Source organism: Callospermophilus lateralis, chromosome X (genome assembly GCF_048772815.1).
Source record: "Callospermophilus lateralis isolate mCalLat2 chromosome X, mCalLat2.hap1, whole genome shotgun sequence".
Taxonomy (NCBI): domain Eukaryota; kingdom Metazoa; phylum Chordata; class Mammalia; order Rodentia; family Sciuridae; genus Callospermophilus; species Callospermophilus lateralis.
The window spans coordinates 76,797,302-76,818,727 of NC_135325.1; the positions used below are offsets into that span (position 1 = coordinate 76,797,302).

A 21,426-nucleotide genomic window follows, 5' to 3' on the forward strand; every position below is an offset into this window, starting at 1 on the left:
CTCAAGATTTGAATATATATATATATATATATATATATATACTCCACATGTTATTTTATCTAATGATAGTAACAATTGGAATATTTCATTTTCTTGGTGTCAAGCTGGTGAAAATGCATCTAGATAACTAGCATTTGGTTTCTATACTCTGTTGTACATTCTGACAGTACTATTTAGTCTGTTGTCAAAGGAAAAGGAAGTTCTTTTCAAAATCTTTTTGGTACCAGGGATTGAACACAGGGTGCTATGTCACTGAGCTACATCATCAGAGCTTTTTATTTGTTTTATTTTGAGATTGGGTCTTACTAGGTTACTTAGGGTCTCACTAAATTGCTTAGGCTAGCCTCAAACTTGCTATCCCCTTTACCTTAGCCTCCCGATTCACTGGGATTACAGGCATGTGCCACCACTCCAGGCAAAAAGGCAGTTCTTGAGGGCAAGTCTCAGCCTTGGGTTCTTCTACATAAAGAATTAACATTTATCCTCATCATCCAAACCAGCTTTAATAAAACCACCCAAATCCTCTTAGCTGACTGGCTAGGCATTATCAATCAAAGTACTTGATGTTGCACTTGCTAATTCAATAGGCAGCATGAAAAGTCTTTCAGCTATTCATTTAATAGGATAATAAGGCTTTTTTACATATTTTTAAATATTTTTGCTGTGTTCACTGAGTTTCAACAACTATGAGACTTTCTTTTCCAATAATAAATTTTCTTCAAAGTTGAACCTAATTGACCATTTCTTCAATCTTTCTATTATTATCCAAGTTTATTTCTTTGGAGAAAATAATATCAACTGTATTATCACAAGTAATTTAAACTTCATTGATTTTTTATTTTTTGTTTGTTTTTTTAAAGTTTTTTTTTATTTAAAAATAAATGACAGCAGAATGCATTACAATTCTTATTACATGTATACAGCACAATTTTTCATATCTCTGGTTATATATAAAGTATGTTGACACCAATTTATAGATTGTCTCAGGTAGATAATGTGTTTTTTCAGGCCTTAAAATAGCTTTAATTGTTATGACTAATTATGCCATAGTGTTACAATATTAACATTTCTCTTATTACTAAAGATGAGATTATTCTTTTTTATAAATTTGCTTATGACATGAAAAAATATGAACAGTTTTAGATGAAATGTAAACTTTTCTTACATCATAATCGTTAATCACTAATCTTTTTCTGAAGTAAATAACTACTATATGTCTGTGTCCATTATCTTTTAAAATATTAACAAATTTTGGCACTTAACCAATGAGAAATTGTTGCAAGTATGGTTTTCTATAATATTTATAACTTTTACTCATATAGTTATAGCATAGGCACAAAAATGTAAAATTATTTGCAAGATCTCAGGCATATCTTTATAAGCAAATATGCCTAAATAATTTTTAAAAGGCAACACTGAAAATCTGTATTGGCCTTTGATGAAAATATGGAAGTTAAAAATGTGCTTCAGAGATGCATATTTACAGTCTTAAATCATATGTTTGTTTTTTTAAATATTGTTTCTATTTTATAAAACAATCTCTTTTTAAAGTTTAATTCATAAAAATTTATGAAATATTTCCTAATGCATATTATGTATATGCTTATCAATATAAGCAATAAACTCAAAATTTTAATCTTTATTGATCTTAAAGGTGTGATTATCTAAGGTTGAGCTTTTTAAGGGTATATATAAAAATTGTGCTATACTGTTATAGCTAAATAGCTTTGTGAACTTGAATATGATGGCCAAGGATAAAAAAGCCAACTAAAACTTGTTCTTATCAAATTAACACCAGTTATTGTTAGTAAGAAATACTGATTTGATGTCAAGTACATATAGCTTATATGTGAATGAAGATTAAGTTCACCAAAATAGATTATCTCCAAATCCTAGTACTTTTCTTTTTAAGTAAAATAATCAGTATGTAGGATGTGGGAATGGAAAAAGCAAAAGCAGAAGTATTATTTTAATGTTACTATGCATTTTGGTATCTGGGCACAGTAAAAATTTATCTGCAGGGTGTGGTGGTGTAAGTCTGCAATTCCCGCAACCTGGGAAGCTAATGCAGGAAGATTGTAATTCAGACATCTCCCTCAGCAATTTAGTGAGATCCTCAGCAACTGAGAAATACCCTGTCTTAAAATAAAAATTAAAAAGTACTGGGTAGTATTTCAATGGTAAAGTACCCCTAAATTCCATTCTTAGTAGCAATAAAAAAGAAAAACCTTGCCTAACAAAATATTAAATCAATCATCTCCAATTTCTTTTATTTAATATTGCTTTGTGTCTTGTACATTACTTTTACAAGTATAAAAACATACTCTGATAGTCCAACTGTATTCTTTTTTAAGTTTTATTTATTCATTTATTTATTTTTTGTGGTGCTAAAGATCGAACACATTGCTTCACACAAGCTAGGCAAGAGCTCTGCCACTGAGCAACAACGATTGCAAAGTTTATTCTTAATTTCACTTCAAGCCATAATCTCTGAAATTAAATTTAGTATTCTTTCTGGTGAATCAAGATGCTCCCCTAAACAATAATGCTTAGAAGATGTAGAGTTGGATCTTATAATATTTTGTTACTCTATCCTTAGGAGTTCACATTCTTTAACAAAAATCATATAAAATCATAAATAATTTCATACTGGATTAAAAAATATGTCAAGTACCAAATACATCTTACAAGTTTAACACAAATTTCTACCTATAAAGAAATAATTTCTCCCATGAAGTGGGTAAAGTAGGAATATAATAAAAGATAAACTTGCTTATAAAGGGAGGGGTTTAAAATTAACTAATGTTTATATACACAAAGTGATAAAGATGTTGCAATGAAAAGTCTGAACTCACTTTAATTACATGCTTCCTAGAGTTTACTTGTCATCTTTACTGGTTTTGAACAAGAATAACTGGAGCTAAACACAGCAATGCAGACTGATTTCACAAAATTACCTGAAAATCAATATCTTTGACAAATCTGATGTATAAATGGAACAATATTTAAATGGATCATGACTTATATAATGCTGTAATTGAAAAAAATATGTTATTAAGGGATGATTATCTACATAGGCAGTAAGCTTTTAAAAAGACAAGAGAACCTATGGCTTTTTAGGTTCCATCCACAATATTTAAAAACAAACAAACAAACCATAAAAGACCCAAAAAACAGAAAAGCAATAAATTTCAATAAAAGGATGGAGAAAGATTCCATGACTTCAGCTTCTAAACACTAAATGAAATTAGCATTATATGGAATAAAACCCTCTTAAGTTAAAAGATGTATGTTATGGTTTAGATGTGATATCCCCCAAAAGCTCATGTGTGAGACAATGCAAGAAGGTTCAGAGGAGAAATTATTGGGTTATGAGAGCATTAACTCAATTAGTGAATTAATCCCCTGGTAGGGATTAACTGAGTGGTAATTGAAGTTGTAGGGTGTGTGTGGAGAGGTGGGAACTGAGGCATGGCTTTGGGTTATATATTTGTTATCTAGCAAATGGAGTCTCTCTCTCTCTCTCTCTCTCTCTCTCTCTCTCTCTCTCTCTCTCTCTCTCTCTCTCTCTCTCCTTTGTGATCACCATGTGACCAGCTTCCCTCTGCCACACTCTTCCACCATAATATTCTTCCTCACCTGGAGCACTGATGAATGGAGCCAGCCTTCAAAGTCTTAAACCTCTAAAACGATGAGCTCCCAAGTAAACTTTTCATCCTCTAAAATTTTTTCTGGTCAAATAATTTAGTCACAACAGCAAAAAAGCTAACTAAACACTGTTCTTCTATGTAAGTCTAAATTTAAGTAAAAAGAGTTTTAGAGATATTCTTTAAAGTTCATGTTACTCTGTGAAAGTAAAATGAATAAAATGTGTATAGAAATGTATGCTGAATCATATTCTGATAAAATGAAAGAGGATTATATTAAAATATACTATTGTAAAGTGTGAGCAGCATTTGACTCAAAAATTCTGAATCTTATTCTAAATCATCTATAGGTTAAGATCTCATTGATCAATAATATATTCATTTTTTAATACATATGTGTATATTGTTTAGTTGTTGATGGACCTTATTTAATTAATTAATTTATTTATACAAGGTGCTGAGAATCGAACCCAGTGTCTCATACATGCTAGGCAAGCACTTTACCACTAAGCCACAATCCCAGACCAATAATATATTCATTTTTAATATCACCAAGTGCCCTAATACAAAAAATACAAAAAAAAACACAAAAAAACAAAGAGAGAAAGATAAATCTACACACCTATATTCTTCATGATTGTAAGTGCAAAATTTCTCAACAAAATACTAGCAAGCTGAATACAACAGGACCATAAAAATTGTTCAACACAATCAAGTGAGATTCAGGGATGCAAAGATGGTTCAATAAAGCCAAATCAAGAAACATGATAAACTATATCAAGACAGTGAAGGAAAAAAAATGGTCATCTCAATTAACGCAAAAATGGTATTTGAAAAATCCTGCATAATTCACTATAAAAATGCTGAACAAATTAGGCATATAAGGAACACTTCTCAACATAATAAGGACCATTTATAATAGGTCATCAGCTAACATATTGAAGGGTGAAAAGCTGAAAGCCTTTTAAGATTAGGAAGAAGAAAAAGATTCCACTTTTACCACTTTCCCAGCTGGAAGGAAGTCCTAGCCAGAGCAATCAGGCAAAAGAAAGAAATAAAGAACAAATAAACTGGAAAGGATGGAATTGAATTGACATTGTTTCCAGATGACATGATCTTCTGTATAAAAATACCCCAAAACTCCAACAAAAATTATTTGAACTAATAAACAATTCATCAAACTTGCAGAACACAAAGTCAACATTTAAAAATCAATAGTATTGGGGCTGGGGCAGGGGCTGGGGCTCAGCGACAGAGTGCTCGCCTTGCATGTGTGAGGCCCTGGGTTCGATCCTCAGCACCACATAAAAATGGGTAAGTAAAATAAAGGTATTGTGTCCAACTACAACTAAAAAATAAATATTTTTTAAAAATCAATAGTATTGCTATATGTCAATAGCAACTTTTCTGAAATGCAAATAAAAAAAACTAGCCCATTTATAATAACAATTAAAAATACTTTGGAGTAAATTTAACCAAAGAAGTGAAAGATCTCTACAATGAAAATTAGAAAGGCCTAGTGAAAGAAATTGAATAGGACACAAAATTTGTAAAACATCCTGTGTTCATGGGCTGAAAGAAGTAACACTGCTAAAATGTCAATACTGCCCAAAGCAACTTACAAATTCCATGCAAATCCTAACATATTGCAATGGCATCCTTCACAAAACTTGGGAAAATGATAAAAGTTATATAAAACAATAAAAAACCTTGAATAACTGGAGCCATTTTGAGCAAAATAAACAAACCAGGAGGTATTATGCTACCTAACTCCAAACATGCTACTTAACTGTAATAACCATAGCAGCCTGGTATTGTGATAAAAACAGACCAATGAAACAGAATAGAGAGTCTAGAAGTACACTCGTGCATCTACACCCCAATAATTTTTGACAAAAATGTTAAGAACATTCTTTGACAATGGACATTCACTTTAATAAAGATTTTGGGAAAATTACATATCCATATGCGGAAGAATGACAGTAGATCCCTAACTCTCACCAAAGATCAACTCAAAATACATTAAAGATTTAATTGTGTTACCTAAAATTATAAAACAGCCAAAAGAAAACATAGGTGAAATTCTTCAGAATTTTGGCATGGGCCAGGGTATTTTGCAAAAAACCCAAAAGCACAGGAAACAACAACAACAACAAAAAAATTGTCAAATGGCATTATATCCAACTAAAATGCTTCTGCACGGCAAAGGAAACCATGATTAGACAACTTAAGCATGGGATAAACTCTCTGCAGTGTATATATCTGACAAGGGGTTGATATGCAGAATATATAAAGGTCTCCAAAAACTCCAAAGATAGCAATAATAATAATAAGAATAAGAAGCAGAATAATACCTGATTTAAAAGTGGGCAATAGAACTAAATAGTCATTTATCAAAAGAAGGCATAGAAATAGCCAACAGATGACTGAAGAAATGCTCAAAATCACTAATCATCAGGGAAATGCAAAACAAGAACCATAATGAATATTATCTTACCCTGGTAAGAATGGCTAATATTAAAAGGGGCTGGGGTTGTCACTCAGTGGTAGAGCACTTGCCTAGCACATGTGAGGCACTGGGTTCAATCCTCAGTACCACATTAAAATAAATAAATGAAATAAAGATATTGTGTTTATCTACAACTAAAAAAATATTTAAAAAATATAACAAGTGTGTCAAGGATGTGGAGAAAAGGGAACACCTTTACATTGTTAGTGGGAATGTAAATTAGTACAGAAATTAGATAAAACAATATGGGCATTCTTCAAATTCTTAAAAATTGCACAACCATAGTATCCAAAAATTCTACAATTAGATATATTTCTGAAGGAGAAAAAGTCAGCAGATTGAAGTGACATCTGCACTTCCATGTTCATTGCAGTCTTATTCACAATAGCCAAAGACAGATGAATGAATAAAGAAAATATGGCACATTTACAAAATGGAAAACTATTTAACCATACAAATAATAAAATCCTGTAGTTTGAGACAGAATGGATGGAAGTACAAGATCATTATATTTAAGTGAAATAAATGAGGTATAGAAACACAGTTACAATCTGACCTCCTTCATATGTGGAAATTAGAAATTTGGTTTCATAGAAATTGAGAATAAAATAATGTTTACCGAATTCTGGTAAAAATGAGGGTTGGGGATAGATGGGAAAAAGTTGATCAATGAACACTAGAGTTAGATAAGAGCAAGAATTTCCAGTGTGCTATTACAGAGTGTGATGACTATAGATATAAATTATATACTGTACATTTCATAAAGCTAGAAGAAAGGATTTTGATAGTTTTTACCACAACAAAATAATAAATGATTAAGAGATAAATATATTTAGCCTGATTTAAACAGTGTACAATATATTCATGTATCAAATCACTTTGGAAATTGTTAATGTATACAATTTTATATTTTATGTTCTTTTAAAATGAAAATAAAAAGGAAAAAGTAAAAATGCAAATAAAGATTAAAAATTAAAAACAAAACCATCAAATTAAAGGTTTTTTTTTTCTTCAACAACAGAAATTTATTATGTCAGAGTTATATAGGCTTGAAGTTTGAGATCAGGGGTTAGTAGGGTAGGTTACTTTTTTTAAAATTAGGTATATGTAACAGCAGAATGCATTTTGACTCATTGTACACAATTGCAGTACAACTTTACATTTCTATGGTTGCACGTGATGTAGACACACATGTGCAGACACACATGTACCTAGGGTAGCGATGTCCATCTCATTCCACCATCTTTCCTACCCCTATACCCTCCAAATTAAAGTTTTAATGTGAGGGATAACCTCTGATGATTCCAACTATATAATAGTTTTCTTACTATAGGCTCCCCACCTCCTCATCCCTTTACCTACTCAAATTTTTACTGCAGTTTCTGAAAGAGATTTGTTTCATATACTCTCATTATGTCCAAAGTGCTGTAGTTCTACTTTAAGCTCAGAACACATTTCAAGTTCACACCCACATGTGCTATAACTTCACAGTAGTATAGTCATCTAACCCACTCATCTAACTCTGACTCAGAATTTCCATAGATACTTGGCATATGAATTTACACAAAACTGTAAATAAGAAACAGTAAAAATAACTCAATCTATTTTTTTCTGAAGCTATAAGCAATGGTAAAATGAAATATTGCATGTATAAGTTTTTTATACAAAGATAGTTCTTATTCTGTGTGATAAAACATAGAATAAAATTTTTCTTAAGTTTAAAATGATTAAAAGAATCTTAAATAAGTGAAAAATCAGGTGAATTTTATTTGTCCTATGTGGGGCATGATGTAACATGTGGGGCATGTTGCATCAGACAAGAGGAAACCTAACTTGCTAACTTGCTACCGCTTCCTGGTCCTGGGGCCACGTGTGGCTAAGATGGCGCCTGGAATCAGCCAGGAGGCGGTGCTGGGGGTGGTGATGAAAAATCAGACGACCTCTAGGATAGGCTCAGAACCCTTCTGCCCTTGTGGACAGCTCTGTCACCCATTATGGCCTGTACAATGGGTGTACATGTGAATTCTCCCCACCCTGCTGACCTTTATCCTGATTGGCTCCTGTACATTATATTAGCTGTGTGTGTTTTCTCAATAAATGAGATCCTGCTTTGACTGGTCTCCATGGCTCATCTGATTGTCCTCCTGTGAGGGAGGGCTGGGTGCAGGCGTGCTTTCCCCATCTCTCCTGCAGGTCAGGAGGAAAGGGCGGGGAGGGGGGGGGCTAAAAATCCTGATAGTCTTAGAAAAAAAATTTGCTTTGCAAATTACCACAATATTTACATTCTATCATTTATTGTATCTTTTGGAAAGGCTATCATTGAATAGGAAGGGGAGTTCTAATAAAGTAGACTGATTTTGAACTATGAGATTGCTACTTAAAAACTGGAAGCATACAGTAAGTGATTCATTCCCAAGACAAAGAATGCATAGCATTATCTATAGATTATTATTGCCATTAACTGGTTTAAGTTATATAATTATTATATTTTTATTTCTTGGATATGGTTAACATTCTTAAAACTAAAAAGTAATATGCCTTTCTCTGTTAAATTCTTAATATCTACTACTTCACACTCCCAAATGTATTATATCCATATATTCATAACATGGAACTATGCAAACTATATAACAATGTACCTGACAGATAAAAGGAGTTATAAATATTAGGCACTACAGTATTATATCGAAAGTTGAATATGTGAAGAATTCTGATCAGAAAGTAAAGAATAGAATGAAAGAAAATAAACAAAATTCCTAATTTTATATTGGTTAGGTCATGGGGTGTATTCACTTTCTCTTCATATTACTATTGGAGGTCGTACGATTATGTCACTGATAGTCACTGCATTTTCCCCTGCCTAAGGCCCCAGAATACCAGGCAAGATAATTGTTCTGTCCTGACTGTTTTTAACACTATTTGCATCCAATAGTATAAGTTTCAAATGTGTAAAACCATGTAATAACAAATGTTGAGGTAGAATTCTAGAAACTTTAAGCTTAATTAATTTATAAATATATCTAAAATATAATTTTATTTCTATATAATTCAATTGGGATAATGAACAGTCTTTACAACAAATTCTGCTGAGACAACCACACAAGAAAAGGAATGCTAATGAACCCTACCTCATGCCATATTCAAAATGCTCTCAAAGTGGATCATAGTTCTAAGTCTAAATCCTAATCATAAATTGAGTTCTGAAACAGAAAAAGAACATTATCAAAAAGAATGATATAATCTGAATGGGGTCTATAGTTAAAGTTATAGTTTCAGATAAGTTCTTGAAAAGCTACTTTCTATTTATGTACTCTGACCACACTTTCAATGCAAAATTATTTATATGCATAGTGACCATTAAAAAGCAATACCTGCATCACATGTGAAAGGGCTGAGGCAATTTGTTGACCAAGTGGCAACACAGCCATATCACTCACTGAACGAACTGTCTTTAAGAAATAATTCAAATTCCAAAGCATGGAGAAAATACCACTTTCCTAGCAGTCCTTCACTACCTCTGATTGTAATCTGTGTAAAAAGTAATAAATTATTTGGCTATAAGGAATGTCAAACCATTTTCTAAAATTGTAAAAATTCTCTTTGTCTTCATAAAATTATGGTAACTCATGTTTCTTTGTTAATTTATAAATTTGTCCAATTATAATTAAAAAAAAACAAATCTAGATTATCACAGTATCATGTAAAACCCCCACAAAACCAGATTATTCGTTTAATTTGAGATTGGTTATGTGTTATAAAAATTTAGGGAAATGTAACCTGATTATTTTTGAAGTATAAAAAGAAAAAAATAGATTGTGTGTAATCCTGGAAGAGGGAGGGGGAAGAAGTCAAACATTCATCTCTTTCCAGGACAATGGATCCTGGATGGTGGAGGAAAATACTAAGTACTGTCACCCTTTCCCAGGGCCCATAATTCCTGGTGGAAAAAAGCAAACTGTGAGCTTGGGTATGATGGATCCCAGAGCAAGAAGATAAACAATGAGCTCTGGCAGGCTCTGGATTTTCATCCCTTCCCAGTAACAATGAGTTTTGGACTTTCACACCTTTTTTCCTGACTGCCCAAAGCAACATGTTCTACTTAAGTCTCCAATGACTAATTCGCCTTCATTGTAACCTATAATGAACAGACCCCTTCTGTAACCAGCCGCCATTTTCTACCCTGAAAATATGAACTTCCAGTGCCTGACTGATTGACTCCACACTTAATAAATGGTGTCCCTGCATCCTTTGAGGTCTGATCCCACCTCGGTTATTTGTTCTTACACTATGTTTAATGTTTAATCTTAAATTAACATTAGATACATAAATCAGACAGACTACACGTGGATGTAAATTGCAAATATTATTGCCTGATTGTGAAAATGATACTTATTTTTTATTATTAAAAATCAGACTGAAATTGGGCAAGGTGGTGCATGCTTGTAATTCCAGCTGTTTGAGAGACTGAAGCAGGAGGATCGTGAGTTCAAAGCCAGCCTCAGCAAAAGCGAGGAACTAAGCAACTCAGTGAGACTCTGTCTCTAAATAAAATACATAATAGGGCTGGGGATGTGGCTTAGTGGCTGAGTACCCCTGAGTTCAATCCCTAGAACCCCCATGCCAAAAAAATTATATTGAAGGCTTGGGGCTGTAACTTGGTGGCTTATCTTACAAATATATTAAATCCTGAGTAATTTTTAATGACTCATTCCAGCAAACTATAACTGAGTTATAATTTTGAATTACTATCAGATTGTAAGTAAGGAAAGTATTAAGTTTAGGAGAGTCATAACACAAACCTCAAAAAATAAATTAGAGCAGTTAAAAATGACTAAAGAAAGCAAATGACTGTACACTTAAACAATTAGATTAGGAAATTAAGCAGTTTAAAAAAAAATCCTGATGATTTTAGGAGCCTCAGGTAGAATAAGATGGACATCATTACCCTAGGTACATGTATGATTGCATATATGGTGGGACTCTACATCATGTACAACCAGAGAAATGAAAACTTGTGCTCCATTTGTGCAATGAATCAAAATGCATTCTGCTGTCATGTATAATTAAATAGAACAAATAAAAATTTTAAAAAATAAAAATGTGGAAGAATGTGTTTATTATTAAAAAGTAGTTGTGTTTAAAATTGTAATATTACAATTTTTCATGAAGGAGTTATTCATATACTTTTTTTATTATTTCTTACATACATGACAATAATGGAGTGCATTACATTTATAATTTTTTGCATTACAATTCTTAATATACCTTTATACCACTATTTATCAAATCTCTGTTTGTATATATGGTATGTTGAAAGCAGGCATGCAAGAGTGCATTCTCAAAATGGTTCACTCAGCCAGATTCTTGCTTTTATACTTCTGTCCCTCTGAATGTATCGAGTGAATGTTTTAAATTATTATACAATTTTACTAGAAATCGCATTCAAGATTCATCTTTATGTTATCCTGAGACATGGTTATAATATATCAAATATATTATAAGAGGGAATGGAAGGGAGAAATAAGTAGGACTGTGCAAAGATTCTAGGAAATGTTTTGCATTCAAGGTTCATTAACACTAAGAGAACGCCTACATCTACAAATTCTAACAAATTTGATCAAATATTGTTTGAAGAGATCATGTAAACATTTATTTAAAAATAGCCTGATGTTTCAAAGTGCCTACATACATCTGTTGATGCTTTGAAATGTGAAAAATGAGGAATGTTTTATACCTGCTCATTGAAAGTTAATTATTATTAACATAAATATTCCTAAAAGTGAAAAGAGAATAATTATTACTTGGTTTAGAATAGCCTAACTTTTATAGTCTTTCAAGAGATATATCTAAATTAATGACAACAAAACCACTCTAAAATTGAAACTTTTGGCAAAAATACCAAAATTAACAATAATTTTTGTATCATCACCATGAGAACTAATTTCAGTAATTCAACTCAACAAACTATTTTAGATCTATTCTAGAACAATTTTGACATTAACTTTACAGATACTCATAAAATTTAAATAATTCACCATCCTTTCATTGGTTAGTATTTCTTCTAAATTTTATGGCCTGAGGTCTTAGTCAGCTTTTAAATTTAATTTTCTTGGACCTGTATTTTTATAGTAATTATCTTTTAAAAATATCTTGTCAATTTTCACAATGCTACTTAGTAATTCATAAGATTATTTCAAGTTTAGATTATTTTTAAATTATATGTCAAATTCATGTAAGTTTTATGTTTGGCTTCAGTTCTATTTTACCACATTGATCTCTCAGTTTCCTTATAGATGACTACATCAACTGGTTTTTATTGTCATAGGTTTACATATTCTGATATTCACGGACAGGAATACCTCCCCTTTTTCTTATTTTACAAAGTATTCTTTTTTCCCGTCACACTCAGGGATCCACACATGCTAGGCATATGCTTTACCTCTAAGCTACATGCTCAGCAATATTCTCATTGTTAACATTTTATGTATGTTACAGTAAGCTTAATAAGGCACAAGTGAATATAATTTGATAATTTTTAATACAAGTTCTATAAACTTCCCTATTTTTTTCCTTCTCATCTTCTAGTTTATTAAATTTGGAGCACAGCAGCAAATAGTGACTGCAAAGAAAATATAACTTTGTTAATCTGGTGTAAATTCAAACTGTGTAAAGCACTCAACGGCTGCTTTCTCCAAGCAGCAAACTGTTAAAATGTATTTTCTAAATCTCACTGGGATCTGAATAATAGCTAAATCCTGTCTTCTCCATTTTTCTCAATTAGCAATGTTATAATTAGATTTGATTGTGTTTAAGAATATAATGCATTATCAATTTTTCTTGAATGTGAACCTAATAAAAATAATTGCATTTCATCACTTTGCAGGGTATTTCCTGTTTTAGTTTGTTGATATTTTGGACCATTAATAAGTGATTATTAAGAGAAGAAATAAATACCTTAATCTCTTACACACAGCATTATTTAATACCATAATTAGTAAGTCTACTAAATACATCCTGTAAACATGATCACCATGAACACTACATAGATACGTAATTATATAATTAGATTTGTTTAAGATATAGGCTTTTATTTAACATTCCCAGAAATTCATGTACTTAACACTCATGTTAACATGTTAAATTATATAATAATATATTAACATTGAAATGTAACATTTTATATGAATAGGAGGAAATTTTAAAGACTTCTGGCTCCAAATTCTGGTAATGATACAAATCCCGCTATTATAAAACACTAGACAGTATACTTTCTAAAATACATGCTTCTGTAACCTCCAGATTAACTAGTGCCAATCAGAGTTCTTTACCCAGGGCTCCTCTTGTAATCTATTCAAGTATTTCAAAGAGAGCAAAATAAATGAATCGTGGTTCTTAAGAGCCTCAAAGATATAACACAAAGTCTGCAATTGAAAGTGTCAACTTTGATCTATGCAGCCCTTTCTCCTTCACATTCAATATTTCTTTCTACCATCATTCATGGTAAGGAAAAACAAACCAGAGTTTACTGGGGATGTAGTTCAGTGGTAGAATGTGCATGTGTGAGACCCTAGATTGAAGCCTAGCATTTTTTCAATTTTTTTTTCTTGCAACTATGATAAGCCAGAAAGGGGAATATTGTTGGGCAAGCATAAATTCAAGGATTTCAAGGTTTCATTTGTTTGTTTTTGCATCCAGGTATAATATCAAAGCAATGTATAACAAATTCAAACCCAACAGTTGATCCTTAATAATTGAAAAGAATCAAAAGCTAATACAGTAGCCATTGGTCATATATAGCTGCTTGAGAACATAACATGAATAGCTGGAATTAAGATGTGTTATTATGTGTAAAATACATACCACATTTCAAGACTCACTATATAAAAGAATAGAAAATCTATCTTTAACAATTTTATATATTAATTACATGTTGGAATGGTAATATTTTAGATATATTATATAAAATAAAATAAAATATTTTATTGAACTTAATATCATCTAATTCTTTTTACATTTAAATATTTGGCCACTGGGCAATACAAAATTACACATGTGGCTTCCATTATATTCCCATTTGATGATGGTGAGCAAAATCAATAGTAATAAATAAGCTGAAATTCAATACTTCTGGCTCAGATCAACAATTTACTTAATGAAAAAGTTACCTTTTCAATAATCAATTCTTCCTGTGATCCTAGGGAAAAACTATCCATTTGTAAAGTTCATTTCGAACAAAAAAATCTGCTTCATAGTAGGTCCAGATAATAAGCAAAAAGTGATTAATTTTATGATTATTTCCAATCAAACAGAAAATTAATTAACATTCTTCTGGATGCTGATTTATCATTTGAAACTAACTTTAAAGCAAGATAAATAATAATAATTACCAGAAAGGATCGAAATGAAGAAAAAAGGTAAGATTAGATTGATAAATAAGCACTGAATCTGTCATTTTTTTACTTAAAGTTTAACGGCTAGGGATATGGTTCAGTGGTAGAGCACTTGCCTAGAATGAGAAGGCCTTGGGTTCAATCCCCAAGAATGCAAAAGAAAAAGGAAAAGATTAAACTTTAAATATTCTTGAAAAGCATTTATTATACAACTTCTTCATGAATGAAGGCAATTCAGCCTTTAGCAATGCTTGAAATGGTTATTTGTTGTTGGTGATGATTTGTTTGGTTTGCTACTTTTGGTTTTATAGATATGTTAAAAAATCAAATTATAATTGATCTCTTGCTTTTTGATCATTGTTTTGCCTTTGTCTGCAACTATATTTGGTTTTAGTGTTTTAATTTTATAAGAACAAATGTTAAGAATATAAAATATGGATAAACCTTTTTAAAATGTGAACAAATGTAGCAATTAAAACAAGTCTTAATATTCTGTTAGTTTAGTTAAACAGCACAAATTAAAGAGTAGCATTTTCCAGAATTGTGAAAGATGTATTTTAAGAATTGGGAAGGGGACACATATTCTGTCAATTGTATACATAGTATGTTAAAAATTAATAGATTTGACAATCGCTTACTTATAATGTTTTAAAAATGCTGAGTTACAAGAAAATAAAATTGACAATATTTGAAACAATGAAAAATGTAAGATAACCAATTTGGGAGAAGTCTCAGAAAATATATGCAAAATGATTAGTATTTACAGTGTTTGATACTCTAAAATGTAATACAAATAATATCAGTAGCAAACTATAACTAAATTTCCATAGAATGGGTCTTATTTTATGACTAGTAATGCTAGTCATGATTGACTAGTTAATTGACCAGTTAATTACTCTGAGCACATTTTTTTTTCACTTTAAATGCTTGTTGAGTACCTATTCGTTGCAAACAAGTGTAAGAAATGGTCTCCACTCTAGTTTCCTAGTCGTACATATATAAATAGCATAAAGTCATACATAAAATATGTGAACTAGAAATCTTGTACATGAAATTGACACTTGGACCAAGATAGCACTTCAGCTGGGTAATAACTGAAGCTTTACTCTATTAGGCCATGAAAGATGTATGGTATTTCAATAAATATGGAGAAGCAAAATGTTAATATATGGGAAGTGAAATAATAAAAACAGGTAACTTCTTGTAGAAAAAAAAGTGCTTAGCCTATCATGGGTTAGCAAATAGGCCAGGGATTTTTAAATTATATACTCTATTCTATTTTATCTTGACATGCTGCAAGTATTATACCTTCATAATTCTAGATTTTAAAAAAGGCCAATTCTTTATTAACTCCACTTAAAGGCTCATATTATTAACATGAGTTTTTGTATAAGAAAACTAAGAATACTGTATAAATAGTTTAAGCAAATTTTATGGGAGGATATGTTTTTATAATAGAATATATCAGTTGTGTTTCATTGTGACACTAATATTTTTCTGACATAGGAGATGTACTGATAAGCCACACAGTTTTTCTTGATATTTATAAGGGGGAAAAATAGCTTTTAATGTGATACCAGCAAAAAAGTGAACAAATGTAATATTTTGTATTTTTTACCTTGTCAGCCAAATAGAGTCAATCAAAACAATAAAAGCAGAAAATGATGTATATTAAAATTATGCTTTATAAAATGAGCATTACCATTCTAATTTGTAGCTAATGTAAGGTAAGTATTTAGAAATTACACAATGTTTATGCTTCATTTAAACTTTTGCTAACAAGCAGCTGACTGTTAATTATAATGCCACTTATTTCAGGTACATGAAGAAACAAAAAGAAATGACAAGCGTAAGTCCAAATCATGAAGTTTGAAGAACAAATTTTATCTTCAAACTTTATATACTCGTTTAAAGCAATGCCAAATGTTTTATCAGAATTAAAATACTACTAAGTACTGCAACCATTTTGTAACTTCAATAACTTTGCATTATACCAAAAAGATAATTATTTTCCTCTAGTCCACTTTTGGATGATAAATAATATCAAATTTACTTTTATCTTTTTAAAGAAAAAATTAGAAGGCAAGATAATTTTATTATGAAGCACATTTTTCATCTCCTTTTGTCAATGTATAATATGTAATGAAAATGGCAGAATTAACTTGTCATATATTATGTGAAGAAAGCAATTTTATATGTTAAAATATCTAAGTGCTAATACTTTATAAGACTTAATTCCTTTCACAAATATTTTATATTATATTTTATAGCCTACTATTTGTAATATAAAATAAAACTAACAAAACCTCATACTGATTTGGTCCCTTGGTGTGAGAATTTGGGGATATACAAAATTAGCATGAAGGAATTAATATTATTTTCATTAACTCCTGGTCATGTAAAAACTACACTGTAAGAAGACATTATTTTTCTTACTAATTGACATATGGAAAACTGTGTATCTATCCTTCACAAAAATGAATTATGTTTGTGTTCACAAATTCTTATTAACTAAGTAGTCAAATGAAGATAAGTAGGTGATTCATTTGGTTCAAAGAAAAATCAATTTCCCATAGTCTTCCTTACGTCTTTTCACCTCACCCTAATCCTTCCCTTACACACACACACTCTCTTGTTACTCAACAGTTATCCCTGGCTCAAATTCAACATTTAGAGTCTAAAGTAATGAACACCTAAATCACAGCCGACTCTTGAATACTAACAATTATGGGAATGTAATTCAAGAACAGGACCCTTGCGGGTTAAGTGAGAGCCAAAGGGAAAGGTTTTCTGTTAAAACACTGTGAGAATGTGCTAAAAATCAGCTTGGGCAATTGAAACATTATTATAGAGAGCACAAAAAAATGACTTCAGGTAGACAAACCAGTTAACATTCTACTGCTTGAAAACCATAACTCAATGACAGCAGTAAGGACAAATCTAAAACTCTTGCTCTCATGTTCAAACATACAAAAAAAGCACTTGTAAGCAAATATAATAAAATATCAATTTATCAGTGTATCTAAATATATTTTTACTAAAAAGCAGGTACTAGTGTAAAGTTTAAAAGTATATATCTGCAATTTTTTCTTTGGGGACAAACAAGGTATCCTGAAGTAGAAATCATATTCTTACTTCTAAGCATTTGCCTGTATATATCTAATTTACCATGAGAAAAAAAAGCACACATATTTTGAAAAATTGTTTAATTTCATCCCTGTATGTCAGTCAGTCCTCAATGCAAATCTGAATGAATGAAATGATCCTACTTTAATATTACCATTAGGGTCAGAGATGACTTTTCCTATTAAGATAAAATTTCATTATATGAAAAATGCTTAAGAAGCTGTACTATGTGAGAAAATAGAACCAAGTGTACCAAAAATGAATTGAAGATGGAAGTTGTATATACAAAAATTGATATAAAAGTTATCACAAAATAAAATACTATTGTTTTTCAGTATAGTTCTGAGTCTGAGACCAACTATATTATGAAGATACTAAACATATATTATTAAATAAACCAATTTTTAATTATGAGTTTAATTGCAATTGTCATTACTCAGTGGTGTATTGATGATATTTCAAATAATCTAATAGTATTCTAAATTAGGTGTCATGCTTTAGAGATTATAGCATGAATTCTTATATTAACTTTATATATATATATATATATATATATATATATATATATATATATATATATATAATAAAATATTAACTTTGCATTGCTTTGGTTTCCATCTCTGAAAAAAATGTGAATAACAACAGATCTACACCAAAATATGCTATAAGTTTTAAAAATATACATAGATTTAGCTACCAAGTCTAGAATATTGTACATATTAAAATAATAGCTATAGTTGGGTTTTATTATTATTATTATTATTATTATTATTATTATTATTATAATTCTATTATCATGTTTCATAAACATGATTTCCACAATTTTTAAAATGAGGAACAAAGAAAGTAGAGATTCTGTGAGTTTAAAAACTTTGCTAAATATGTACATATAGCTAGGTATAAGACTGTCATTAGAGTTTATGGTGTCCTGAGTCACCTTCAAATGCTCTTTGCACTGTAACTCTAAAAATTATGATTCAAACACTTTGCACCATAAACACAAATAAGTTCCCATTACTATTAGATATCTATAGTTCTATGGTTCCTGAATAGTATCTTGTATCTAAAATTCTTTGAGACGTGGTGAGACAAAATGAAAATCACATTAATGATAGCCAAAAATTTATCATGGATATTAGAACTGAATATATAAGATCACAAGAGAAATACTCCAACTCACTTTAAAAAGTCTAAAGCAACATTTTAAATCATCTAAAATAACAACAAAAAATACAGCATATTCTTCGTGTGTAGTTCTTTCAAAATTAATGATTAAACGTAAGGTTTGAAACAAAACAATTCAGATTTATGACTGATTTTAAGATGATTCATTCTATAAGTGCTATTTCTCTGTGATCAAAATAGCAATGGATTACAAATTACAGTTGAAAAATATACAAAGTGAAATAAATTACTGTTTTAAATAGCAATGAAACAACATGAAGATGAATCCCCAAATATGAAGTGGACAATAAAGAATTGCATGCAACACATAATTAATATAAAGGTATTTGGAAAATTCAGACTATCCTGTAGCATGAAAAATTTTATCAGCACAATAAAATTATACACATTTTAACTGATTGCTTAAACTCCATGTTTAAAGAAATCTGCTCTCAACCTTAACTTATTATGTATTCACATATAAACTATACATTAAAATTTGGCAAAGAAAATGCATCTTACATATTATTTATGATTCACAAAGAATTTAAACTTAGATTATTTTGTTTAGTATGTATATAGCACATTCAATTTATAGATCAAATTGGAATAAAAATACAGAAAAGTAGAATTTTATCACACAAAATGCTGAAAATGCTTTCATTGTCAGTGGAAAAAAATGAATAATTAAGTCCATGGGGTAATTTGAAAGCAACTATGATAGGTCAAATAAATGGCTATAGGATGATATTAATTTTGCTATCTAAAGACTGATGACATACAATTTGGAAAAGCATCCAGGTATGTAAGATATCCAACTGGCTGTGCACGCTTCCCACATATTTGTTCATTTGAAAAATATTAGAAATGTGTTTGAAGCAAACAGTTGAAATTGCAATGTTTTATGACAAGTGAAAAGGTCAAGAGTTTTTAAAACAAACACAAATCGGCAGTCCATTTTAAAATGAAACATGCATCATGGTTATGGTTTGTGTTGTTTTGTACTGTACCTTTCTTTAATCCAGGAATGAAAGCTAAAACAAGATTTTGATAAAGTTAGACACAATTAATAGCTCTCTTATTCACAACATATTATCTTAGCATAACAAAATAATGTATTTTGTTACATATTGCATCATATTTTCAACCTTACTTTACAGAGGGCATGTTGACTGAGTTAAATAAGGATGCATAGACCATGAACTTTGTCTTCTGTAATTTGTTTTTCTGAATTTGCATCAAGCCAATGCCATATGCTGGCCTCTTTGGAGTAACTGTTGGTCCTTTCCCTAAAGGCCATGTGTTTCATGTATTTTAGGGGCTCAACATTTTGTAAGAACTCATTACAATTTCTGGCTTCATTGCCTGTGATGGTGAAATACAGGCCTCTATTGAGATATGAGTTTCTCTTATGGAACTTGCTACTTACTGGAAATGTAGTGAAAGGGAAAACAATGGGTTTGATTAACAGATTGCTCTGTCTCCAAATTATTATGGGGGAAAAATAATGGAAATGATCTTAACACAATAAGTGTCTCAATAGAATTAATCTTATCATGGCTTAAGAAACTTTTGCTATGATAGAGCTGTCTTCACAAATAAAAAATTATTTTGTTTTATCACAATTAAAATATCAGAGATTAAGGGTCATTATCATTATTTTCTAGATAAATTCAGAAATTCCACTGCTAAGTGACTTCTTTCAAACAGATCATGCTTGATCTGGAATTAAGTAGCAAAGTCTATTTTTAAACAAAACATATAGATGTCTATTTAAACCTGGATTTATATCAGTCTGGATGGATGGCTCAGATGTTCATTCTTTGTGAAATTTTAAAGTCAATCATAAAATTATTTCTTAATCATTTTTTTAATTTTAGTATACATTTAATAACATTCATATAAGGATGAAAGCTTAAACGATAAACACTTTGAACTTGTTTAAAATACACTTTGAATAAAATTGAACTATTATGAAACCAAAGATGTATGAAATGTTAATAGAAAATTAATAGGTCAGCAAGAGAAAAACAGGAGTAAAAATATGAAAGTAATGTTTCTATACAATCATAAGCATTAATAAAAAGAATACTGTTGAATGTTTTTAACTGTCATTGACATACACAGCACCTTTTATTTTTCATCACAAAGTGTTTCTTCTGTTAGCAATGCAATTTAATGCTAATAAAAACTAAAGTAGAAGAGAAAAATAACAGTACTTTCATAAGACACTTGTGGTAGAATTGATCTTCTAAATAAAATTATACAATCATCTACTCCTTCAATGATATTCCCACCAGCACACAATATTTTAGTTATTTCAACAAATAATTAACTCTTGTAAAATTTAAATGTAATTTTCAAATATATTTAAATGAAAAGAGAAAGACTATTTTACACAGATAAGCAATAAAGTACTTGCTTTTCATTTTTAAAACTCCAATTTCAGTCTGATATAGAACATAGAGATCAAAATTCTTTCTAATTTAATAACAGAAAAGGTCAAAAAATGAATGTGATGGGTATGGACTTATTTTTAATGATATGGAAATACAAATAAAAGAAGCAAAACAAGTGTCATAAGAATAAT

General features: G+C 30.3%; 1 protein-coding gene across 7 annotated transcripts in view; it reads right to left on the reverse strand.

Annotated features, from left to right (window-relative positions):
- The window catches only part of Pcdh11x (protocadherin 11 X-linked), a 621,240-nt gene that overhangs the window by 82,348 nt on the left and 517,466 nt on the right, over nucleotides 1–21,426 (reverse strand). For 3 of the 7 annotated variants that reach the window (XM_077107263.1, XM_077107259.1, XM_077107257.1), the window contains one exon: nucleotides 19,847–19,870. The exons of the other annotated variants lie outside the window; for them this stretch is intronic. In XM_077107263.1, coding sequence (XP_076963378.1) covers nucleotides 19,847–19,870 — 24 coding nt within the window. The remainder of the gene's footprint in view (nucleotides 1–19,846; nucleotides 19,871–21,426) is intronic. 7 annotated transcript variants of the gene reach the window in all.